This window comes from Mirounga angustirostris, unplaced genomic scaffold, assembly GCF_029215605.1.
Source record: "Mirounga angustirostris isolate CCGP_5_RB_7025 unplaced genomic scaffold, mMirAng1.0.hap1 SCAF_1, whole genome shotgun sequence".
NCBI lineage: Eukaryota > Metazoa > Chordata > Mammalia > Carnivora > Phocidae > Mirounga > Mirounga angustirostris.
The window spans coordinates 137,480,832-137,508,009 of NW_026991709.1; the positions used below are offsets into that span (position 1 = coordinate 137,480,832).

Here is a 27,178-nt window from a genome sequence, read left to right on the forward strand (position 1 = left end):
AATACATAACCTAACCTAACACCTAAAGGAGCTGGAGAAAGAACAGCAAATAAAGCCTAAACCCAGCAAGGGAAGAGAAATAATGAAGATTAGAGCAGAAATCAATGAAATAGAAACCAAAAGAACAGTAGAACAGATCAACGAAACTAGGAGCTGGTTCTTTGAAAGAATTAATGATTGATAAACCCCTAGCCAGACTTATCAAAAAGAAAAGGAAAAGGACCCAAATAAATAAAATCATGAATGAAAGAGGAGAGATCACAACCAACACTGAAGAAATACAAACAGTTATAAGCACATATTTTGAGCAACTATATGCCAACAAATTAGACAATCTGGAAGAAATGAATGCATTCCTAGAGAGTATAAACTACCAAAACTGAAACAGGAAGAAATAGAAAACCTGAACAGACCCATGACCAGCAAGGAAATTGAAGCAGTAATCAAACATCTCCCAACAAACAAGAGTCCAGGGCTGGATGGCTTCCCAGGAGAATTCTACCAAACATTTAAAGAAGAATTAATACCCATTCTTCTGAAGCTGTTTCAAAAATTAGAAATGGAAGGAAAACTTCCAAACTCTTTCTATGAGGCCAGCATTACATTGATCCCAAGACCACAGACTCCACCAAAAAGGAGAATTATAGACCAATATCCCTAATGAACATGGATGCAGAAATTCTCACCAAGATACTAGCCAATAAGATCCAACAGTACCTTGAAAGGATTATTCACCAAGACCAAGTGGGATTTATTCCTGGTTTGCAAGGGTGGTTCAACATCCGCAAATCAATCAATGTGATACACTACATCAATAAAAGAAAGGACAAGAACCATATGATCCTCTCAATAGATGCAGAAAAAGCATTTGACAAAGTACAGCATCCTTTCTTGATTAAAACTCTTCACAGTGTAGGGATAGAGGGAACATACCTCAATATCATAAAAGCCATATACAAAAAGCCCACAGTGAATATCATTTTCAATGGGGAAAAACTGAGGGCTTTTCCCTAAGGTCAGGAACATGGTAGGGATGTCCACTATCACCACTGCTCTTCAACATAGTACTAGAAGTCCTAGCCTCAGCAATCAGACAACAAAAAGAAATAAAACATATGATTTGTCAACAAAGAAGAAGTCAAACTCTCATTCTTTACAGATGACATGATACTCTATGTGGAAAACCCAAAAGACTCCACCCCAAAATTGCTAGAACTCATACAGGAATTCAGCAAAGTAGCAGGATATAAAATCAATGCACAGAAATCAGTTGCATTTCTATAGAAGAAAGAGAAATTAAGGAGTCAATCCCATTTATGATTGCACCAAAAACCGTAAGATACCTAGGAATAAACCTAACCAAAGAGGCAAAGGATCTGTACTCAAAAAGCTATAGAACACTCATGAAAGAAATTGAGGAAGACACAAAGAGATGGAAAACGTTCCATGCTCATGGATTGGAAGAACAAATATTGTTAAAATGTCTATGCTACCTAGAGCAATCTATATATTCAATGCAATCCCTATCAAAATACCATCAACTTTTTTCAGTTCATTCAAATCCCTATCAAAATATCATTCAACTTTTTTCAAATTTGTATGGAACTAGAAAAGACCTTGAATAGCCAAAGGAATGTTGAAAAAGAAAACCCAAGCTGGTGGCATCACAATCCTAGACTTCAAGCTCTATTAGAAAGCTGTAATCATCAAGACAGTATGGGACTGGCACAAAAACAAACACATAGATCAATGGAACAGAACAGAGAACCCAGAAATGGACCCTCAACACTATGGTCAACTAATCTTCAACAAAGCAGGAACGACTGTCCAATGGAAAAAAGTCTCTTCAACAAATGGTGTTGGGAAAACTGGACAGTCACATGCAGAAGAATGAAACTGGACCATTTCCTCTCAGCATACACAAAAATAGACTCAAAATGGATGAAAGACCTAAATGTGAGACAGGAATCCATCAAAACCCTACAGGAGAACACAGGCAGCAACCTCTGTGACCTCGGCCTCAGCAATGTCTTTCTAGACACATATCCAAAGGCAAGGGAAACAAAGGCAAAAATTAACCATTGGGACTTCATCAAGATAAAAAGCTTTTGCACAGCAAAAGAAACAGTCAACAAAACCGAAAGACAACCGACAGAATAGGAGAAGATATTTGCAAATGACGTATCAGATAAGGGGCTAGCATCCAAAATCTATAAAGAACTTATAGAACACGACATCCAAAGAACAAATAATCCTATCAAGAAATGGGCAGAAGACATGAACAGACAAAGAAGACATACAAATGGCTAACAGACACATGAAAAAACGCTGAACATCACTCAGCATCAGGGAAATACAAATCAAAACCACAATACAAAACTGGTGTGATACCACCTCACACTGGTCAGAATGGCTAAAATTAACAAGTCAGGCAATGACAGATGTTGGTGAGGATGTGGAGAAAGGTGAACCTTCTTACATTGCTGGTGGGAATGCAAGCTGGTGCAGCCACTCTGGAAAAGAGTATGGAGGTTCCTCAAAAAGTTGAAAATAGAGCTACCCCATGACCCAGCAATTGCACTACTAAGTATTTACCCAAAGGTACAAATGTAGTGATCTGAAGGGGTACCTGTACCCCAATGTTTATAGCAGCAATGTCCACAATAGCCAAACTACGGAAAGAGCTCAGATGTCCATTGACAGATGGATGGATAAGGAAGATGTATATATATATACACAATGGAATACTACTCAGTCATCAAAAAATGAACTCTTCCATTTGCAATGACAGGGATGGAACTAGAGGGTATTATCCTAAGTAAAATAAGTCAAGAGAAAGACAATTATCATATGATCTCACTCATGTAGAATTTAAGAAACAAAACAGAGGAGCATAGAGGGAGAGAGGAAAAAGTAAAACAAGACAAAATCAGAGAGGGAGACAAATCATAAGAGACTCTTAAACATAGGAAACAAACTGAGGATTGCTGGAGGGGAAGGAGGTGGGGGGTATGGTGTAACTGGGTGAGGGACATTAGAGAGGGCATGTGATATAATGAGCACTGGGTATTATATAAGACTGATGAATCACTGACCTCTACCTCTGAAACGAATAATCCATTATATGTTAATTAATTGAATTTAAACTAAAAAAAAAGAACTACATGTTGGAAACAGAAATGCTGACTCATCACAAAGAACCCATTGAGCTTTGCCCATCAGTACTCACCAGAAGACATTTCTAAGCTTGACAACAAAGACATAAATCATATAGAGACACTGCAATAGAGCTTACTGTATATAAACTAAAAACTTGTATATGTGGAAAAATGCCATGCCATCGTGTTTGCAACTATTTGTAAATAGTTCAAAATAAAAATTATACATGTGAGATGGGAAAGAATTAAGCAAAGGTGATAAAATGCTAACATTTGAGGACTCTGGGTAGAGGGTAGCTGGGGATTCTTTGAACTAATCTTGCAAGCTTTTTTGTTAGTATGGAATTATTTCAGAAGAAGAAAAATTAAAAAGAAGAAAAATTTTAAAAAGTCAAATATTGCCAAAAATGAAAAGAAGAGACATATACTACAAGTGGAAAATAGTTGTAACATTAATGATAGACAATGAATTATTTTCTTAATGTGTAAGTCATAAGAAAAAGATAAGTGGCACAACAGAAAAGTTAATTGAACAGGGAAGACCTTTAAGTGGCCAGTGTGTGTGTGTGTGTGTGTGTGTGTGTGTGTTTGTATCTGTAGTCAAATTCACTGTCAGTAAGAAAAATATAAAGTTGTGGAAAGCTGTGATAAAATTTTGTCTAAGAAATGGCCTCAAGAATTAACTACCAAAAAGCTCCAAATCTGGAGGATTTATGATTAAATGAATGCTGTCCTCTTGATGGGTATCTCAGCTGATCTAATAATCTGGTTACAGTCCGGCAACAGGAAAGGTTTTTAAAGATGTTCAGTCCCTTTAATTTAGTATTCCCTTTTACTTAGTAGAGCTTTATCCTGAGGAAATAGAAGTGTGAAATCATGTACAATGCAGTTCATTCCAATATGACTTAAATAACATTATATTAAAAGTCTAACAGTCAGGGACTGTATCAGTAAATGATGGATTACTAAGTAGCCATGACCAAGATCCAAGTTCAGAAGAGTATTTATTGACAATGGAAAATGTTCATAATATATACACTGTTCATTAGTTGTCTTTGGATGGTGTCATTATTTTGCTGTCAACAACCTCCTGATCCATGAAAAGATGAGCTACTTAGGTCAGCAGGACATAAATGCAACTGTGCTTCTCTTTCTGAAGGAATGAAAAGGTATAAGGAGCATCTGGAAAGCCTAACAAACACTTGGAGAGCCATCTCTGAAGAGTGATGTGGGCTTATAATAAAATAGTGTTTTCCCAGCCTAAGTGTTTTGTTTAACTCTGAAAAATTGTTCATGAAGATAGTCTTAGAAACAGAAAACATGGTGCTCCAGGGTCCCTTTTTCTTGACATCCAACCATCAATACACCCATGCCCTACTTTATGAAAACATGATTTATACGTGTTTGAATGTGAAGTAATAATCTAATTGTAAAAGTTGAAGGAAAACAAGAGATGAACTGGTCTCCCTTTCTCATTTAATAAGGAATTCATAGTGGGGCAACTGGGTGGCTCAGTCGGTTAAGCATCTGCCTTTGGCTCAGGTCATGATCTTAGGGTCCTGGGACTGAGCCCCACATCGGGCTCCCTGCTCAGCGAGGAGTCTGCTTCTCCCTCTTCCTCTGCCACCCCCCAACTCATGCTCTCTCTCTCTCTCTCAAATACATAAAATGTTAAAAAAATAAGGAATTCATAGAGAGATTAGGTGATGTCCTCAATTATTATCTTTAATATATAAAATGGCTTATATGTAATAAATTGCTTATCTACATAATGAGAAAAATATAAAATCCACAATGAGTGGATGAACAGGTGGACAATAAATATGAACAAGTGAGTGATAGATGAAGAAATACAGTGGTCAGTACACATGTAAAAAAAATTTCAACCTCATAATTAATGAGAAATGTACTTTTCTTTTTTTTTGGAGAAATGTAAATTTTTAAAAAACTTATGTAATTCTTCCTATTGCTTAACAAGTGACCCCAAACAAGCAAGCAATCTGACGATCCTACAGTGGAAACCTTGGGTCAACAACTGAAAGCGATCATATCCTTGCTAATATCCTTCTCCTGGTGCCTGCGATACACTCAATAATAATAGCTTGAGAAAGAAAAAGAAAAAGGTAAACATCACAACAGGGAAGTTAAATGGACAAGCAGACCACGAAGAAGAGGGACAGTTTAAACAACTGACTGGGGGATATTTTATTCACATGGAAGGATTCATAAGACTTTGACTTTAAGTGACGGAGGCCCAGCTGGATGGTAACATCAAATAGTGTGCTAATTTCATATCATATCCTAATTTCATAAAGCCAGTTTCAGTGCAAACAACAGATCCTTGTTTCTGCTTCTTCAGGCACATGTGGAGAAGTCTGAATTCTTAGTTTTCTTTTCCACCAAGGCCAAAAGCCTCTAACTTTCATATTTGAACTTTTAGGTATTCATATCTTGGAACAAACCCCCCTAATGCAGTGATTCATGGTTTTATGCAAAACTGAGCTCATTATAATGCCATAAATGTTAGCAGAATTCCCCTCAGATTACTTAGGAAGCACTGCTTAATTCCAGATTAATAAAATACCATATTAAGACACTTTCTTACTTTCTCCATTAAGAATCAGTATTTTTCAATGAGTGATTTCATACAGTCCTAATTTCAAACTAGGTAGAGTAAAGCAACAAGAAAATTTTAGCAAGACCTGACTCCATTGTGGCTGATATTAAATAACCCCAGAAAGATAACCAAATTTCCATTTGAGTTAATCCAAAACATACAAATTTATTAAGCATTCTGGCTGAAAGAGACTGCATACCAACAACGTGGCTCTTATCTGATAATGCTGGTCTGCTTGCTTTTAGGAAAATAGCTTTTAGGAAAACATTTTAGGAAAAAATGTTCCTGTTCATTTAAAGAATGGTTTTATTTTCATAAAGGCTAATTGATAGCTGGTATTGCATAACAGTAATATTACCTATTATGTTTTTCAAAGAAGAAAATACGCATATTTGCCCTTTAAATTATGCTCCTAAAGCAAGCACTTAGTTCCGATGGCTTACAACTTTATTATGGTCTTCGATAATAAAGAAGCTCTTTAGGTTTCTTAAAATAAACACAAAGCCTGAGATCACAACAAAAGAGAGAGGGAAAAGGATACTGTTTTATTTCATCCACAAACAAGGGAGCCTAACATAATAATTTTCTCAGCTGAGTCCATTAACATGCACTGAGCATTATGTGTGTATGGAAGAGATTTCTTTTGCAAATAGCAAACAACTGTTAGTTTCTACACTAGGAAGCAAATGCTGGGAAGCAAAAACTCCCTCCTCCACTGGGAGGCACCTGCAGTTCCAGCTCAGTATGCAAGGAAGGATCTTGGCTTCTACAAAATCAGCTGAAAAGCTGGCTCGGTTTAGAATTGTCTTGGACTAAGCCTGGATTCTTAGCTCAGTCCTGGAGATGAGCTGACTTGGCCTTGGGCGTTCTACTCAACAATAAGATGGTCTGGACACCTTGGACTCTAGACCAGGGGTCCACAAACTACAGTCCTTGGGTGCAAGCTGGCCTGCTGCCTGTTTTGTAAATAAAGTTTAGTTAAAACACACACAACCCATTTGTCTGTGTGCAGTCCATGGCTTTTCCTGCCACTGGGGCAGATCTGAGTAGTTGGCAATGCCAGAGATCTTTATGGCTCATTAAAAAAAATTGCTGACCCCTGTTCTATAGGAACCTGGGATGGATGCTCACTTCTGCACTCTATCTGGAACCAACCCCAGGGCAAGAGAAACCAATGGTGTTACCCACTTTTACACCAAGCTTTGACACTTTGGTCCATCTCAGATGGGCATGTTCTTTGAGATTGTATCTTTGGAGGCCTTTCTCTAGTGGGCGGATGATCATGGAGTATAGAGCACCCCCGTGCTGCGCTTGATCCCACACCATTCCGTATTGGGGCGGGGGGCACTTTCTCTAGGTTTTGCAGGGTGGCCTGCTGCTGTCTGAAATCTGTGCTCTCACGGGCCTGCACCTGCAGAGACTTATACTTCATTCCTTCCGGCTGAGATGCCCACTCTTCGGTAGACATGAAGGATGTAGCTAAGCTTGATCTGTACCAATTTTCCACAGAACAACCAGGTTTATGACATAGAATGGGTGAGACTTAAGTGGGAGAGGATTTTGGCTGGGTTGGCAGCACAATAGAAAGGGGGTGGGTATGTTTTGATGCCTGTTCATGAGTAAAAATAGGAGGAAATGATGAGATGTGGCTCTGAGGCCCTCACTTCTTGGTGTGAATCATTCTGGTTTGTTCCGGCACTCCATCTTTTGGGCTGCACTGAGAGTTCCAGTGTGGGTGGGTAGAAGGGCAGGGCAGTGATGATGAGAGAGGCAGTGTATGGTCCTCGGGAGGCTTCCAAACTTGCAGAAGGCTGAGTGGAGCTTTATGTCACTTCAGTTTCTGAGGTCTACAGGGGAATGGATTCTTGGAGAAATTGTCCTGCATGTTTAGTCTGTCATGACATGAATGGATTATCAAAGGTCAAGCTGTACCCATGACACACAGAGGTCTATGGGTGTCTGCCCCGCTGTCACGGGAACCACAGCAATGGGGACGGGCTTGGTGCTATGCTGGAAGGTAGGTAGCAGAGATTGTAAACTGATGGTCCCTGGTTCATTCTAGTCAGCAGACATATTTTAATGGGCCCATGAGTCTTTGACATTTTTATAAATTAGTTGCTAATATTTGTGAGGGGGAATATTTCATTTAAAATCTGGATTTCCAACTTCTTTTGAAAATTTGAAATCTCTGGGCATTCTGGGCTTCATCCCTACTTGTCAGTGATCACCTACACTGGGGGAATGGCTGTTCTTCAGAGAGAACCTGAGCATTCCAGTTTTGTGTGGTGTTTTCCCTTACACCCAACCTGTTTCTGACATTAGTGTTATTTGCCTGGCCCCTGGGGCCTTTGAGTTTGCAACCCTTGCTCTCTGTGTTGCACAAAGAATTCATGCTATTGCAACCTTATCTTCCTTGGTGGTCATTCTGTCTCCTTTGTCCCTTGCTAGGAGTTTCTACCTCATTTAGCTGCTGCAATCTAACCATATTCTGTTCTGACTCTACTGCTAAATGGAATAACAGCCCATTTGGAGGAAGGTGCCTGGACTCTAGTCATTAAGTGTGTAGAGCCATTTATTATATTGATCTAAGTGAATGTAAAGAGTCAACATGTCTAGTGTGCAAGGGTTATCTCAGGATAGCTAAAAACTAGCCTTTTACTGTGAATTATCATTTCTTCACCATAGGTTTCTGGTGATGATGCATCTCATTGTTTCTGAAGAAGATGAATACTCATTTGTCGGGATGTATTCACAGGGTGTATCTGCATTTAGTAATACTGGAAATAATTGTTGCTAAGACTCTGAGGTTGGTCTTTTAGAAACCCTCTATTTCTCTCTAGGTGGCACAAAAATGGAGACATGCAAAGAAAATTTTAAAAAGTAGATACCTGTCATACTGTTGGGAGTCATAGGTTAGTAATCATTCTGGACCTTTTTTTTCACTGACACCTCCTACAAAGAAAAAGACAAGAAAAAATACCACAGGTTATAACCTGTATTTTCCATAATGTTTTTGTTTCAAACAATATCACATGCATTAATTAGCTTGAGGCAATTCATTACTCTCAACTCACAACTAGGGACATTGAAGCATTGGTGGGCTCTCTGATACATGTAAATTTACAAGATGTTTTAATTATAATTTTAGGGTTCCTTCTATAAATACGTCTTTAACATAATATTTTATTCAAGATCACATATCTATTTTTCCATCTCAAGCCAGCACATTGACTTGCTGCTTTTCCCAAGAGTGGCTAGGATGGACTAGCATCTTCCGTCTAGATCCTTGCTTCTCCAAGTGAGGAGGGTCAGTCTCAGATTCATGCAGTGGCCTCCAATCCCTGCTTCTAGCTCTCCCTGAGGCCAAGCTGTGCCCCTCCTGTCCCTTTGAGGGTTTGGTTCCTCAATCCTCCCTGAGCGAAACAGTTCCTGTGTTTATAGAAGCTGGTTCAAGTCAGGTTTCTGCCACTTGCAACCAAGAGTCTTGACTGATAACACTGATATTAAAATAAAATATTCATACAAATGTGTCAAAATAGTTTTGGGTCCTTTTTATAACTATAAAATCCCTGTTATGTTCTTGCTTTACCATCAAGTAAAAAAAAAATCTTTGTTTTCAAAATTTCAATTGAATAGGCATATGACCTACAGAAAGGTATTGTGTGCAAAGTAGAAAGTACACAGGAACAAGAGAAAAAATCTGATTAAGGCTTTAAAAATATTGTCACCACAAAATTTAGTACTAACTTGTCTCTTCAGTACTGTTTTCGTTTAGGATTATGATTATCATTACTATTACTATATGATCATCATTGCTAGAGCATTAATAGTATACTAGGACTGCTATTGCTATAGTACTTTGGAATTTGGTTGTATTGAGTGCTATTTTCCTTCAATGCCCTCTAGAGTTTTATAATATAATTGCAGGAAAGTCCAAAGTGGGCAGGTGTCTGGGGCCTCTTTTCCTGGCTGTCCTATGACATAGCGTGGGGTCAGCGAAGTGCTCTGTACTGAGGAGTGGACACAGAGAAGGTCCCCCAGAGCCTGGGGCTCACTAGCTGGTCGTGGGGTCAAAGGAGAGAACAAAGTCCAAAGAACTTACAAATAAAGAAAGCTGAGTGTGTGTGTGTGTATGTGTGTGTGTGTGTGTGTGTGTGTGTTGGTCAGGGAAGGGAACAAACTCAGTGAAGGCTTTCACTGAGTAGGTCCGTGAGGAGGAAGGTCAGGTGGCCATGTGTTAGAAGGCGGCTCTCCGTCCCGGAAGGGCTGAGTCACAGTCTGCACATCATTCGTTCAGCAGTCCCACCACTCATGGGCAGAGAAGAGTCTTCAGTTAGACCCTGCGTGGTCTGTGTCCTGGGACCCTCCAAGGTGAAGCTCCTCTCACAGCTTTAGCATCTCAGCACCAATTGAGGAGGAGAATGGCACTCAGTATAGTCTCCTAGGCAAGCTCCACTGGAATGGAGAACATTCCTTTTACACGAATCATTCATTTCTTTGGTCGGTCAGTCCAGAGGCCCTGATTGATGGCCTACTCTGCTCAGGCAGTCCCCCAGGCTTTGCCCAAAGACAACACCTGGGCCTTTCCACCAGGGGCTTCTAATCCAACAGGGAAAGAATCATGTTAAAAAATGCAAAAATGTATGCAGTTTTCCCCTTAAGTGTCTCTTCAGAGCAACCTGGGTCACAAAGTGGGCAGAGGTCACTTCCACCTGGGACGATCTGGAATGGCTTCTCAGTGGAGGTGACTCTGGATCCAAAGGCTCTTGTCTTCGCTAGGCCTTTCCACAGGTCATGATTTAGTGCTTTCTCCTCATGCTTGTGCTTGAGGCACAGGGACCACTCTGGGTAATTCTTTTAATTAATGCTGTTTTAAGGGGAGTTTGAGTATCTAATCAGAGCTTTTAAAGCTGCATGGCTACTGAGCCAAAGCAGACTGGTCAGAGGACTACGGCAGGTCTAGGGGAGAGATGAAGGTGACTAGAACTAGGATGGTGGCAGTGGAGGGTGAGGGACTCAAGTAACATTAAGGAAGTAGAAATAATAAGACACTGGGATGGATGCTATATGGGCATTTAATACTGGGATAAACACCGGGGATACAAATAGGTTAAGATAGAGGCTCTTGGCCCTCAAGGAATTTATAATCCATTTTACAGGCTGGCTGGGAAGGCAGAGCCTACTGGCCAGGAGCAACTAAACATACAAGCCGCATATGCGGTGTGCCAAGAGGTGGTGCAGAGAATCACTCGGAGCTGCGCCTTTGTCTGCCCACTTAGAACTCTCAGTCCAATGCCATGTCCCTTGGGTGAAACCTGTTCCTTTTGGAAGAATGGAAAAATGGGCATTCACCTCCAAAACACCTAAAATGCATTTATATTTAAAAAAATACAATTGATGGAGAAGTTGTTATTGAGTTTCTGAAACTGGAAAGCAAATGGAATTATTACAAAGATGTAGGAAGTAGGTCCAGGGACTCCGGGAGACACTGGGCTCCATGCAACGTACTGTGAGCTCAGAGGCCATCTTGGCCTGCATGGACGGAAATGTAGCCCATAGGACAACAGCCGGGCCATGTCTGGGCTGTTATATTTTAAGAAAAAACCTCAAGTAGAATGTCCAGGCTGATGGAAACCACATCTTAAAGAAGTGTGGAAGAGAACCTAGAAAAGGGAGCAGTCGCATGAAGGTTAGGGGACGGTCTTCGAATATTTGAGGAGCTGTCATGTGGAAAGATTTGAGCGTGTCAGTGGACAGAGGATGGCTGGAGAGATGCTGCTGGGGACTGCTGAAGGGACAGGGGACTTTCTCTGCTCGACCTTAGGTGCAAGAAGGTACACATCTCCAGGCAGGAGAAAATGCACAAAGGCGCACCTTCTCCCGACCTCGGGCTGCTCTTGTTCTCAGGACAGATTAAGCCTCTCTTGAGAAAACCAGAGTCTTTATTCTGCAACAAAGCAGGTGCCAGGTGTGTGATATGGTTCCGGGGATGTGCTAAAGGCCTGCTCCATGCCACGCTTCCCTTTAAAGTTCTCCTCTAAAGCTTCATTCCTTTAGCTCTATGGATCTCAACTGTTTGGGGTGTTCTTGTCTACTCAAACAATATAATGAAAGTTACAGTCCCCTCCCCTTGAAAGATGGGTAGACAATTTGGCAAACATTTTTAGGGGATTTGTGGACACCCCCCAACCCATCTGTAGATGCCACATAAAGTTTTGGTGGTAGGCTTTGATCATTGTTAAAATGCAAAAGCTCATGGAAAAGACATACACTGATACAAATACAATCTATTGAATAGAATAAAAAGGAGATGTGCTGTTAGGAGTTAGTTGGACAGTGAGGTAGTCAGGGTCAGGGTCCTCAACAAGAAAGTATGGAGTCAGGACACTAAGATAAAACAGCACTAACATCCTGTTTTGCAGCTTAGACAGGACCACACTAGCATTCTGCTTTGCAGCCTTTGCAGAAATGACTTCTGCAAAATGTCCTAAAATAAGACTATTAACCACAAAGCATTTGTCACTATCACGGCAAAGGGGCAGTTAAGACACAAGCTCTCAGATGTCAGCAAAAGAAGACCATCAGCATGTGGACATTAACCTAATGCGTGGACAGATACGTGACCAAAGCCCTGATTGGCCCAACTCAGTACACCCTGATTGCTTAAGATAGTTCCGCAAAAGAGTTCATAAAACCCCCTCAACTTAGAAACTCCAAGGGCAACCCTCTTGGGTCCCCTCTGTCTCTGGGAGCTTTGTACGCTTGCTCAATAAACTTTGCTTTGCTGCCCACCACTCTTTGTCTTTTCTCTCTTCATTCTTCCAAGTGGTGCGTGGACACTAAAGGCAGAGAAATCCTGCAACAGTGTAAGCTATTTTTGGTCAGGGGCAAAGCGAACAGGACTTACAAGCAGTAGATCCCTTTGTGGGTGGAAGAAAGATGGGTTTCAGAGAAGCAAGGCTTGAGGCTAAAGAGGAATCCTCCAACCCCAGGATCTGGTCTAGGGCCACTCCATTTATTCCATCAGACACCATCATAAGCTCTGGATAATTTGAGATGAATTATTCATGTTGCCTTCCCCTGCGGGGCTTAGGTGAAGAACAAATCTGTACCTCACTGGCAGAAGAGTTGACCAGAGATGGATAAAAGATGTGTTTGGAGGCACCGAGGAGAGGGTGATTAATTCTATCTGTATGAGGAGGACCCACAGTGACATTTGAGCTTGGCTTTAAAAAATGAGCCAGGATATTTTCCAGGTGGAAAATAAAGAGTATGGCTCATGATCAACAAAAGAACAAAAGGTAGAGCATCTTGGCACAGGATACATGATTTGAGGTGGGGAGGGAAAAGAATGTGCCCAAGAAGGAAGCTGCAAATATAGTTAGGGGCCAGATGGTGAAGGGTCTTGAAAGGTTTGCCATGGAATTCAGACTTCATCATTTGGGAAATAGGGAGCTAGGGAAGGTCCTTAAGAGGAAGATAACTCTGCTGCAGTGTGGAGGAGGACTCCTCAGGGGGCCAACCCCTTTGGTGGCACCTCTTTGTGCGGGATCATTGCTATTTTCCTGTCTTGGTATTAGACTAGGGCCAGAGAGAATACCCCTAACTCCATCTTGTAAAACCCCAGTGCAGTTGCCCAGACTGCACACCCTTTTGTCCCCTTGTGTTTCCTTTTTCCCTATAGAAATGTCAACATTAAAGGGACAGATGTAAAAATTACCCCTTGAAAAGTCTTTCCATGTGGACCCAGTGAGTCATTGCTTATACAGTCTGTATATAATTAACAGGGAACCCCACATCCCCCTCACGTCTTTATAGCAACCTTTTCTGAGGGGGATGTTGGTGGCCTTTTCAGGGCCATCTTTCTTAATGTGCCTCCCCTTGGCTCTCTCAGGAGTGAGGGTACCAGAGTATCATGCGGCCTGATGCATCAGAAGAGTGAGGTATATAGGGCTTATCTGTTAACACTTGAGCAGGTGCTTCATGGGCTGTCCAAGGAAGCCATGAGTGCACTGGGGGGTAGGGTGGGGGTAACTTTGATGGGCAAATCTCTTGATTCAGTTCAAAAGGTCAGATGCCTGAATGGCAGGTTACCACAGACTCTAAGCTGAGACGATTAACACCAGGAAGGCTCTCAAAGAAGGACACACCCACCCTCTCACCTGACATTGAATAAACATGGATAATCCATTTTTCCTAAATAGAAGGATTTTAGAGGTCATGGCCATATGAGTGGAGGGCAATGCTTGGGGATTGTGTCTTGAAGTTGTGTTTACCGGCAAGCAACCGTTTTTACTAAGTTTATTTGGTATTGTGGGACATTGAGCACTGCTGGAGTTTATGGGATGGGGCCAGAGCCCCCTGCCCCACTCTGTCCCCACCCCTGCCATTACTCTGTCTGTGGCATCTGGAAACACAGCTGCATGAGGGCAAATGGCCACCCCTTCAGAGTGGTCTGCACCTCATGCAAGGAGGGCAATGAGGGTGTGGGTCTCCATTGGGTGACTTGTGCCCCCATTTTGAACATCCTCTCCCTTCAGGAGTTTCCCTTTCCAGACTTAATTTTACCTTTTGGGAATTTTCTTCCCTTTCAGGGTTACCTTTCATGGTCATTTAAATTTGTTATGGAGAACAACGAAGGTTGGGTACCCAAATGAATTTATCCCCAATTCTATAACTTCCTAAATCAGCCCCAGCTGTCCTTTGCTGAGGCCTTTGCATTTTAATAGTAAATCTAGGTTCCAGTGAAGTGAATACATAATGGTTGAATTTATGATGATAGTAATAAGAGCTCAAATAGAATAGAGGCAAGGTGTATTTCAAATCATACCACACTGTGATCCACCTTTTCCACTTGGTAAGACTAACCCTATTTGGCAGTTTTGTGTAAGAAAAAATTGATAAGAGGAACAATTTTAAAAGCCAGCACAGTTAGACTGGGAATGGGGCTGGTTAAAAGGGAACATAAGGCTGTGATAAAGATGTGGAAAAAAGTAGTAGCTCATACTTGTGTTGTGGCCCAGATGTTAGTCTGAGTGGATCACCTCTAGGGGCAGAAGGCAGGGACAGAATTCCTCTGCTGGATATGGTGGGCAAGCAACTAGGGCCCCACATAGGAGATATCTGCAAATGACTATTGAAAGGCAAAGCTATAATTTTCATTTGAGATTTTCGGCGGTCGCTGTAAGTGTTTTGCGTTTGGAGAGTGAGATAATAGAACCAGGATCTGTGATTGAAATTGAGCCTAATTTGCCGTGGCTGATTTTTTTTTTGTTCTTGGTAAAATGATTAGCCTTGACTTCCACCCCACCCACCCCTTTTAATTCATATCCAACAATTGCTTTGTGAGGCTCATTTCTGCTCTTCATTTTAACTTATGTCCATGCCAAATCCTTGTCCTCTTTTCTCTCTCTTCCATTCTCTTTCCTTCTCTCTCTCCCAGGCAAAGTCACTGTGGCATGGGAAGAGTGTGGGTCCTGCCACTTATCAACAGAATGACACAGGGGACATTCAGAGTCAAGAGTCAATGTTCTCAGGGTGGGGACAAGGTCATCCACCTCCAAGTAAAATGTTGACCCATGGTAGTATTCTTCCATGCTTGCATGCTAGGTTCTGGAGCCATAGCCTGAATAAAATCTTGTTTTCTGCTCTGAGGACTAGGTGGTAGGCAGTGGTAGGAGTGGGGTTCTTGGGCTCAGACTGAGCTTTAAAACAAAAAAGCCCCCTGTGAATCTAAAACCATCTGTTACATTCACTTTATTGTCACCCTGGATAGAACTCGGAACAATTTGTAGCCACATAATGTAGTGATAGAAAAGTCAAGAAGAAGAAACCAGCCAGTAGAAGTTTTATGAGAATCAACTTGATTGCCGCCTAGGTTTACAGCACACTTTCCTCCGAGCTACCTTTCTCTGCAGGTGGACCATCATCTCTGAACGTTTCTCGGAGTGGAAGCTAGTCTCTTAGGAGGAAGCAGATGGAGGGTTTGAGGAAACGTCTGACACAGTGGGAGAAATAACTTCAACAGAGGCCCTGTTGGCCAAAGCAAGCTGTTAAAACTGCTTCTACTGACACCTGGTGGAGAGTAGGGTAGCTTCCCTGGGCCAATGAAAATAAAGTGTGTGTGCTTCTGTGTATGTGTGTGTGCGCGCGCGCATGTGTGTGTTGAAGGGACTGGAAACGAATTCATCATGGCAGGAGAATTAAATAACTCCCGAGGAATGAGGGCACCACGCAGAACCACCAGATGCTTGAATATATAATTGTGGTTAGGTGACTCACTAAGACACATGCGTGAAAAACAACAAACGAGAATGTGAAAATAAAACATTAGAACTGAAGCAAACGATTTATTATTGATTTCTTAAAAGTGTTTGATGATGAATTAGACAACAACAAACAAGAACTCGCTTTCTCCGCCCCGACCCCCTCCCCCCCCCCCCCCCCCCCCCACGGACCCTGGACAGCTGTTGACAGAGGGAGCATCTACATCCCAGGGAGATGGGGTTGCCCAGACTGAGCTCACGCTCTGCTGCCTCAGTGAGCTCCTTGCAGATTTTTAACCCTCAGGTAAAAAGAATCATCTTCTCTAAGGAGGTGTTGTGAAGACTGATTTGCTCCTAAAATTCCTTGAAGAGGAAAACAGATCTCCTAACAAATATTGTTATAATTGTTTATCACTTCTTAAATGCTAAATGGTGGGGGAGGGGAAGGGGGACTATGTTACAAAGTTCCTACAGAAAGATACTTCATAAACTTTACATTGTCTCCATTCTCCCCTTCATTGGGTTCCTGTTTGATACTGCTTGATGAAGGTCCTTTGGGCGAACTTTACTGCTAAAGACAATGGTTTCTTGTGAGGTGTCCTGCGCATAGTACAGCACGCACAGCTGGGTTTTGCCTTTGAACGATCTGTTTTAAAGGTGGTTTTCACAGAGAAAGACATGTATCATATGATCTCACTGATATGAGGAATTCTTAATCGCAGGAAACAAACACTTGTTGGAGTGGGGGGTGGGGTGGGAGGGATGGGGTGACTGGGTGATAGACACTGGGGAGGGTATGTGCTCTGGTAAGCGCTGTGAATTGTGCGAGACTGTTGAATCTCAGATCTGTACCTCTGAAACAAATAATGCAATATATGATAAGAAAAAAAAAAAGAAGAAGAAGAAGAAGATAGCAGGAGGGGAAGAATGAAGGGGGGGATATCGGAGGGGGAGACGAACCATGAGAGACGACGGACTCTGAAAAACAAACTGAGGGTTCTAGAGGGGAGGGGGGTGGGAGGATGGGTTAGCCTGGTGGTGGGTATTGAGGAGGGCACATTCTGCATGGAGCACTGGGTGTTATGCACAAACAATGAATCGTGGAACACTTCATCTAGAACTAATGATGTAATGTATGGGGATTAACATAAGAATAAAAAAAATAAATATAAAGGTGGTTTTCAGGAATGCACCGGAGCAATTATTCGTTCAAATTTGTAAGAATGAATCCATTACATGCAAGTCATAAAGGAAGGGCTGGGGCATTAATGAGAATTTAAGTTGTTATTTCAAAATAACTACAGGAACCCTAGGGAAGGGTTGAGGTCGGGACCAGAGGTGGACAGATCTAGGTGGGAGATAAGAAGGAAACGCCCCTGAAAGATTCACGTAGTTATAATTTTCTTCTTCTTTTTTTAAATTCCCTGATATTTAAGTTAAAGTTAGAATGTATATTTCCTCAAATGTGCTGGCTCAAATGTATGATTCTGAGCAGAAAGTGTATATAAGTCCATATGTCCCTCCTCCTGGAGTTAGTGATTCTGGGATGCAGAGATCCCAACTTTCTCAGTTCATGACACCGTAGTGTTTTAGTAATTTCTTCACAATGACCCCAGGTCAAAAGAAACAATGAAACACTCTATTTGTTAAGTAATAAGGTCCAAACAGCCTAATAGAAGTATTTGCGTGGTGTCTGACAGTCATTTCTGTGTTTCCCTTGAAAATTAAAGACATTCCATTGTGTAACTATGGGTCTGCCATGGCACTCCCAGGGTGTCTTGGTACAGAGTTTGGGAACCATGGTTGTAACAGTTTCGGGAATCAGTGAAAAAGTTCAAGGCTGGGGTTTACATGATCTCTTTCCACCCTTCACTCTTTGTGAGGCCATGGCCACATAATCTGACTTTTCCGTTTAATGTTGCTAAGCACGTCAGCCTGGCTTACTACTGTGGAGTAGAGAATAAGAGAATGAGTTGCAGAGTGAGGCCTTTGCAGGATTTAGGCCAGTTTTGGGAACAAACAAGATCTGACCATCAGTCAATAGAGTTTCCTGAGCCCCTATCACAGGGGCAGCTGTGATGAAGTCTCTAAAAAGTGAAAGAACACAGTCCTTGCATTGCTTAAGAAGGAGAATGCGGTAAGTCACATTTTTCACCGGGAGTTACAGGGATGCCAATGGTGGCCCGGTCATAAGCCCTTGGGTGAAAACCCGACAGATGAGCATCAGATGGTAAACATGCCTGAAGAGTTGTATGAGTATTTCAATAGATCTATAGGTGGCAGGTCACCTGCTTTTCCATCCTGTTCCCTTTCTGAGTTCTATGTGGCCATGAAGCCACATGTAAACTAAACTAGTGATTCTCAAACTTTGGCAAGCACCTGGAGGGCTTGTTAAAACAGATTGCTGGGCTCCACCCCCAAAGCTTCTGACTGAACCAGTCTTGGGTGGAGCAGAGTATGGAGCTGAGGGTCAGCATTTCTAACAAGTTCCCAGGTGATCTGACTATACTCTCCAGGGATCTCGTGTTGGGAGCCGCCAGCCTACACGATTTGGGAACATGTGAGAGAAATCAAGGTGCCACCTTGGTAGGCTGCTCTGCCACTGGGCAGGAAACCCCACTTCTCCATTCCTGACCAGCACAGTCGGCCTTGTGGAGAACGTTACAGTGAAAGGTGCTTACCAAGGTACCAGCTCTGATGGTAGACAGTGAGCTACCTTCTCCGAAAAGGCCACTGTGTTTTAAGTGGGCACCCTTGAGTCAGAGACACTCAAGTCTTATAGTATTAAAGTGACAACAAGACATGGTATAGGAAGGAGCTTTGCATTTCCAAAGAGGTTGGCTTTGCACTCTGCTTACAGTAAGTATGGGGCTCAACCATGGAGGCTGCAGGGAAAGTGGTTCTTAATCTCAAGAAGGGGGTTCACAGCAGAATCAGCTGAGAAGCCTTGCTCACCACACCATCTCCAGGTCTGGGCCCAGGCCTGTGTACCTAGAAGAAGCTGATTCTTTTGAGAATTTCTGCTCAGGAGAGAAGTGCTTGAGTATGAACACAACTGTGGGGGTAGGTCCCTCTACTGTCACTCTCTTATCCCCTGATGCCATTCACCTGCTGCTGTGAGTCCCTGGACACAGCCCTGCTCTATTATGTCCTGTTTGACTTCACAGGCCTGTAGAGAACTCTCTACCCCTGCCTCTTGCCATCCTTCCCAGTGGTGGCAAAATCATGCCCAGTGGGGCTTATCCAAAGCACACTGATAATCAAAAACCATTAGCTATGGACCGGAGAATACATTTAAAAAGTGGCGACAAATCCATTGCACCTTACCAGTGGACTTCCATACTCAACCCACACTCACCTCCCTCTCCTGCCCAGGTGCTTATTTCCTTAGCTTCTCAAAGTGTGGTTCCCAGACCAGCAGCATCAGCATCACCCGGGAACGCATTAGAAGGTAGATGTTCAGGCCCTACCCCAGACTCACTAAATCAGAAACTCTGAGGGTGGGGCCAGCAGCCTTGTTTTTAGCAAGCCCTCCAGGCGCTGAATCTGGTGCCTGCAGGAGTTCGAGAACCACTCACTGCTTTGTAGCATCCCTGCACTTGCCTGACCATTACCAAGGATCAGAAGCTAAAAGTTAGGGACCACCCTCCTTCCTCTCCCCATGCGCTGGCCCAGGGAACAGCACACAGCAGGTGCTCAGGAAACTCTTGTTAGTGACTGGAGCTAGGGCAGCTCTGTTTCCTGATCAGGAGGGAATAAACACTCTGGCCCTGGCCTGCCACCTCCGAGAGGGTGCCAACGCGGCATCTAAATCATCTCGCATTTCTTCTGGGTTGTATTTTCCATATTTATAAATCAGCTTTCCCTAAATTCCCTCCAAGATTTTTACATTCCTTCCAGCTCAGGAAGCCAAAAACAAGATGCTGTGGTTTAGCCAGTGTGTTTCCTGCTGGTGGCGGGAGGTGGGGGGGGGGGGGGGGGCGGCGCGGAGAGGAGGGCATTTCTGCATGTTTCTTAAATTCCATCCTCCCAGCATTGTGATTATTTTCTGAACAATAGAATGAGATTGCTGATTCATGCTCAGCTCACGGCGGCTCCAGGCATCTTTTCTTCCCTGCTGTACTTGTGCTGATACAACACAATAATGTTCTATTCATCCCTCTGAATTAGAAATGCCAACAGCTCAGATATGCAAGAGGGGTCCCCCCCCACCTTATTTAAAGGCTTCCCATAAATAACCTATTTTGAAATATTATATGGCATTCACTTTGAGCCATTTGGCTCGGGCAAGGATGGTTAGACCTTATCTTTTCACCAGCCGCTCCTTGCACAATGCCAGGCGCACCATAACTACACAGTTGGATGTCTCACATACTCACTTCCCGAGGTTCAAGCCTTATCCTTCTATTCTGCCCTGATAGATGACAACAAGCCCTCTGTCAAGTGCGGGGAGAAAGCCCGGCTCTCACGTTCAGGCTCATGTTCGGATCCAGTCAAAGAAGGGGACTGACGTCCTCAAGTTCCGTTCCTCAAATTCATGTGGCCTCAGCCTGTTTGCACACTGCCTCCTGTTCTGGCCCTGGCCCTCCCGCAGCCGTGAGGTCTCTGGTCTCTCTGGAGAGCTGCACAGCTTTCCCAGGGGTGGCCGGGGCCAGCTGTGGGGTTTTGTTTCCCAGCTGCAAAGTTGAACCGGTGAGACCACTTAGAGCTCCTAAAACACGAATGTCAACCTGAGCTGGGTATCGAATCACCTGGGTGGCTTTGCAAAGTCCCAGTGCCCAGCTGTACCCTCAACCAGTTCAAACTCAGGCCTCAGTTTTGTAAAGCTGCCCAAGAGGTTCAGATGTGCAGCCCAGGTTGAGCACCACTGCTCTGAAGTGGCCTCTAAAATAGCATCTGGGAGGCCTCCCTGTTCTGTTCTTTCTCCCTCTGGATCTCCTTTCAACATGGCAGTCCGAATGGTCCTTTGAGAATATATAAGTCAGCGGGTGAGCTCTCTGCTTGAAGCCCTGCTGGGGCACCATCATCTGCCCCATTTGACTCTCTGTCATGGTCTCCTACTTGCCTCCCTACTCCAGCTTCACCAACTCTTTGCTGTTCCTGGAACATGTTATCCTTGTCCCCACCAGAGAGCCTTTGCACTGGGATTGTTCCTCTGCCCAAAATGCTCGACCCCGGGACACCTGCTCAGGTCCCTCCCTCACCTCCACTAAGTCTTGCAAACCTTAACCTCTTAGGGATGCCTATCTTGACCACCCCACTCCCTGCTGACTTGCACCTTCCCCATACCCCTCATCCTGCTCTACTCTTGCTTTCCCCACAGTATGTAGCATGTCTTAACACGCTGCGCACTTTCTTTTCTTCTTGTTGCTTATTGTTCTGTCTCCCTGTGCTAGGAGGTCAGCTCCTTGAGGCCAGTGGTCTTGTTCACTGATTACCCCAAGTGCTCAAATAGTGTGTGGCACACGGCAGACCCTTAATAAATACTCGTGAATTGAAAAACGATCTTCTCCTCCGTAGGTGGTAGTGGAGACGGGGGCTGAATGGAGGAGGGAAGGCTCAGGCATGAAGAAAGTGAATTTTCTCAAAAATGACAGATTTTGAGGGAACATTTATCATTTGATTCTAATTATAAGTCAAGGGAAGGGACCTCCAGGCAATGTCTAGGTTAAAAAAAATCACAAGGAGACAGAAAGCAGATGAGTGGTTATCTCGGGCGGGGCAATGGGGGTGTGTGGCGTGTTGGCGCAGGGACGGGAGTGACTGCTAATGGGAGCAAGTGTTCTTTGGGGGTGATGGAGATGCCCTAAGATGAGATTAGGGCGAGAGCTGCACGACTCCATGAAAATACTAAAATCCACTGAATTGTACACTTTCAGTGGGTGGACTCTGTTGCGTGAATTATGTCTCAATAAAACTGTTAAAAATGCACACTTAACTGAAGCATCCTACAGTGTCAGATCTAAAGCTGAAAAAGAAACATAGGCTGTTATTATTTCTCATCAGTCATCTGGATTTTCCCTGGCTTGAGTTTGGAATCGGAGCTGGGAGAGCCTTCCTTAGCCCTCATGGGCTGCCAGAGACATCTACTAGTCTGTAAAGAAATGCAAACAATATTTTTGAGCAAGGTTTAACTCAAGAGTAATTTATTTGGATTAAATGCCTTTCCCTTAATAACTTCCAAACCTCCCCAAATTCTGGTCTTTTTTTAGGACCAGCAGTTTTGGAAAGCAAGCAGCCTCTTGGTGTGAAACTGAGCTTAGTACGGATTGGACGCTTTTGAACTTGTAATGCCAAGAAAGACTCTAGCCATGTTGACATTTACCGTCTGCAGATAGCCACTTGTCCCACACATCACAGATTTCTGTTTGTCTGAAGCTATGAACTGAGATGCTGCTTGGCTAACAGTCCTGTGAACCTTCTTTCAACTCACTGATGTTCTGGTTATCTAGTAACATGTATGGAACAATGACAGCATGTGATGATTAAAATGATGGATAGAGACAGCTCAATGAGGACCATTCTCCCTCTCCCGGGGAGCTCAACAGCACACTCTGTTAGGCTAGGAAGGGTGAAACCTTCCTTCTGCTCACCTGCCCGTTTCTCTGCTCACAATCTTGACATGAGCTTGCCCAAGCACAGAAGGTCTGGTTGAAAGGTCAGGAGGCTGCTCAGAGTCCTGGCTTCAACCATTTCACTAGGCAGTCCCTAAGATGTGAGCAATGCTGTGATATAGGAAGATTCTTGGGGACTGTTAGGTCTCCAAGAAATTCCTGAGGACATAGCCAATATCTCATCAATAGCCAAATTGAAGGAAGAGACACTCACAGTTATTTTCTGCTCATTGATGAAACAGAGGGTTAGAGAGACAGAGAAACTTGCCCTGTATCTCCCAGCTGGGGAGAGGAGGAGTTGGGATGCCAACCCAGAGCCAGTGCTCTTGATTGCTGAGACACTGCTTCCCACCCGCCATATGCATATCACTCAGCTGGGTGCCATGATGGGCGCAGGGATGACCAAGGCATCCTTGTCCCTCTGCTAGCACTGTCCAGTAGAGATGACAGAACCTAACGATTTTAATTAGAGGATGTCACATTTGGTACTCTAGTAGAAGTGCAAAGGGCCATGGAAGTGAAATGTGTGGGGGGGAGTTGCCAAAAAAACCCAACTGTTCAAAACATAGATGCTCTGCAAGTCATTACGCCATCCTTGCAATGGGGGTCATGTGAGTCTTCCTGGTCAAGACCCAGCTGTGAACTGAGGGTCTTTCAGAATGTGGGTTGTGCATAGGGTGGGTGTTTGGGATAAAATTATTCTGACCATGCAATTTGGATGCTTGGACAGAGTATCTACATCAGCTTGTTTTAGTATCATTTGTACACTTGTCCTCTGGGAAAAAGACAGTATGTCTCTTACAGAGATGTTACGAAGATTAATGAGTTGATACAAGAGACGTGCGCATTTACCAAGTGCCTGCCACAAGCCAGGCCTGTGTTCACGTCTCTGGAGTTCCTGTCTCTGTTACACATAGGATGGGGCCTTACGTGTAGTAAGTGCTCAATAAGTGTGAGTTGTTATTGTTATGTCTCATTAATCATAGGTTCTAGAAAATTGAGTACCAGCTACTAGGACTTAACTGCATAAGGTCCTGGTTATTTTGTTGCACAATGAGAGAGGAGCTGGCTCGTTCTCTTCCGGGGGTGGCTGAGGTGGGCGGAAAGGGCATAAGGGAGAAGAGTGCTCACTAAGTGTCATTGCTATCTGGGGAGAACTTGGTTTACTCCATGCATGGTTGTAGTTGACAAAAGGGCACAGTATTAGGCATACTATTTGTCAGGGCACAACAATTTTTCACAAAATAGTTGGCAACATTAGGAAAGCATGGGATTTCCATTCTCTAGCCTGATATTGTGTAAAAGATTTGATAAGAGGATAACCCCATTCCCTGAGGGAGCAGCATTTGTAAAACCGACTCTTTTAAGCAGTATTGAAACAATTAATGAGTACCTTTCGGGTGTTCTCTGTTGGGACTTCAACCAATGCTTTCTCTGTGAGAGAACATTTAAATCAATATTTTTCTACTTCCCCTCAAAAACATAGTTTTGGTCTAAAAATGATAGTTTTAATGGATGTGATTTGGTACACTTCAGTTGTACCATCTCTAGAGTCATGAAAATGCTTATTGTAAACAAGACCCACTTGCCTACCCATTTTCTTATATGAAAGACCCTGGGCCTTGGTCATCAGCTTGCATTGTGGATTTTACCGGCCATAGATAGGAATGAATCACAGGATTTTCAGGAGAAATAAGTTCAAGTGATTGGAAAACAAAGATTTCCAGAAAAAGAGAAATCAGCCAGTTTCTAAAACACCAAATAAATGAGATTCTCTCATGAAATGCACGAATGTGTACCAAGAGCTACCCGGAGCTCTTAGCTCCAGCGCAAAGGCCAACTAGATCCAACATGGGCCTTGGCTTTGTAGTAAAATCTATAACAAATATAGAGTTTCTCTTTGCATTTGATGAAATTGAACAGAGAAAAAAAAGAATATGATATTTATGTCAACATGTTAATATATTACTCACCATGTATCTGAACATGTCTATATGGTTCTCTCAAAAGTAAGGATTATAATGACGGCGATAATAGTGATAGTATGTAACATTTATGGAGTGCTTACTACGTGCTTGCCATTCTGCCAAGCGTCCTACATACACCGCCTCCCTTATTACTCTCAACAACCTATGACGTAGGTGGTCCCATCCCCATTCCACAGTCAGGGAATCTAAAGTTAACAGATGTGACCCCTTTGCCCAAGGTCATAAACATTTTTAAATGGGAGAGCCAGGAACTGAAGCCAGGTCTTGTGGATTCATACTTTAGGTTGTAAACCACTACACTTTCCACCTTTTACAAGAATAATAGTGGTTACATGCATTCATAGCACCTTTTTACATAAGTTACATGATCCGATGTTCACAACCCTCATTTTATTATATCTTTTTACAAATGAGGACACCGAGGTTCCTATGTTAAATGTCTAAAGGTAAAGACTGGAATATGGGAAAATCAAAGTTATGTCCTGACCCCTAAGCCAAGTTTGTTTTTGAAGAATCTGAGCTTAAATCTTTTCTAAGTGGAAGGTCCTGACCACGAATTGTCGATATTGCTACCTATGTAGTCAAAAGCTGAGCAACAATTGCACCTTTGGGGTGTTTTAAAAAAAAAAACATACAATTTCTAGCTCAGAATATTAGGCAGCTGAAATTTTAATATCTGGAACACAGGGTTTGGACAGGTTGACACAAATGATTTGAAAAGTTCACTCGTGATGAATCTGAAAGTCTCTCACATGCCCAGCACAGCGTTAGCGAGACACATTACCTAAGAAGCAGGCAGACATTTCTTGTTAGATGTGAGACATTTTCTGAGTTCAATAAAGGTTACGTGGTTGTTCAGAAAATTAGAAGTTCTATTAATAATCACTGCTCCATTTGATTGAGGATATTGTTCCTATTATTCTGTAGTTGAGTTCAGGAGAATAAGCCTTACAAATACACCAAGTGGGGAGGAGTGTGTGAAAATGAACTGCCCCTGAGTCCTGACCCCTCTTATGCCACCAGGCTCCGTCCCATATCGATGCTGCCAGAAACGTTTATAAAGGGCTTACCAATGAATAGTTCCTTAATAAAGGAAAGGTGCTTTTCGTGAAATGCTAAGAGACAGCTGGAAATGGGACACTGGTAGTTGCTCAAAGGGAAAGTTTGGAATAGTACAATGGACAAAGCCGGCTGACTGCTCCTTACAAAAACGGCCGACTTTCCAACCCAAAAGCTGAGTGCTGTTTGGTTACCAATTGCCCCTAGCTCCAAAGCCACCCTTCTATTCTCTGCTCTGTGTCTCTGGGGCCCGGACTTTGCAAACTCTTTCCCACAGTCCTTTGCCCGAGGGCATTCTATTCGATTCTGCCACGAGGAGGCACTAGAGGGAGAGGGGAAGGTGAGAAGAGGGAAGGCACTTCCCTCTTTTTCATTGCCCCCCCCCCCTTACCCCTCGTGAGCACCTGCCGGCAGCAGCTACTGGTGGGAACCTCCTATGTCTTTGGGCATTTCCAGAAGCAGTCTCTCTGTACCCCATAGAGGTTCTAGCAGCAGCTGGTTGGAGCCCTTTCCCAGCGCTCTGAGAGCCAGCTCCCCAGGACAACTGCCCTGAGCTGGAGCCTAGTAACCACGTCTCTAAGGGTGAGTGAGAGCTGCCTCTCGCAGCTGGGTTTCTTCACCTTCCTTCTTGCTCTTTTGGTGCTCCAGCCCCGGTGCAATAACCAATTGCTTGTACCAGATCTTTCTGGCGGTTGCCTGTGGATGGCATGACCCAGCCTCAGGTTGCATGTTGGCAGCAGGTGCAGTTCCATGACACATTAGAGCCCCAGAACCAGCAGCACTGACTGAATTCAAACATGCTCCTGCGAAGTGTGAGAAATTGTTGTTTCCAGCCAAGAACTGAGCGGGGGGTGAGAAATGACAACCCCCGGAGCTGAAGGGTAGTTAGAGTGGAAGACTTCAAAGGGTTACGTTTCTTAAACTTTTTTTTTAAAGCATAAGAAGAATACCTGTTCACATGGAAATGTTTGCAAACACAGCAAGTATAAAGGAGAAAAAAAAATTGAAACCTGTCCTAGAGTTAACCACTGATATTTTGACCTATTCTTTCTAGTCTTCCCCCATATTGCTACAGATTTTAAAAGAATTGTTATTTTTAACTGACACTTGGTCTCTAGTATTTTCACATGACAACGTGAGGAACTCAACTCCCAGAGGGATGTGATTTTGCCTCATTACAAGGACAACTTGTCTTTTCTGCTCTGGGACTGGATCTCTCTAGCAGGGGCTGTTTACCTCTGACCCAGAAACTAGACAATGGCCAGGTCTATAGGTGCCCAACTCTGGTATGCTTGTTATGCCTTCTCAGTGGGGATCACAAAGTAAATAAGAAATCTGTACACATTCAGGAGGAATGCTTAGTATATTATGAGTGGGCTCCTGGGGTGAGTCTATGAAAATTTTTGAAGGAATATAGAACACAATAGTCTGCTCTCTGTAAGGAGTGGCATGTTTGGACGGAGAGGTGGGACAAATG

At 43.2% G+C, this 27,178-nt stretch overlaps 1 protein-coding gene across 26 annotated transcripts in view; it reads right to left on the reverse strand.

Annotated features, from left to right (window-relative positions):
• The window catches only part of THRB (thyroid hormone receptor beta), a 404,443-nt gene that overhangs the window by 98,261 nt on the left and 279,004 nt on the right, over positions 1-27,178 (reverse strand). For 19 of the 26 annotated variants that reach the window (XM_054504453.2, XM_064588652.1, XM_064588613.1 and 16 more), the window contains one exon: positions 8,664-8,727. The exons of the other annotated variants lie outside the window; for them this stretch is intronic. In XM_054504453.2, coding sequence (XP_054360428.1) covers positions 8,664-8,685 — 22 coding nt within the window. In that variant the 5' untranslated portion in view covers positions 8,686-8,727. The remainder of the gene's footprint in view (positions 1-8,663; positions 8,728-27,178) is intronic. 26 annotated transcript variants of the gene reach the window in all.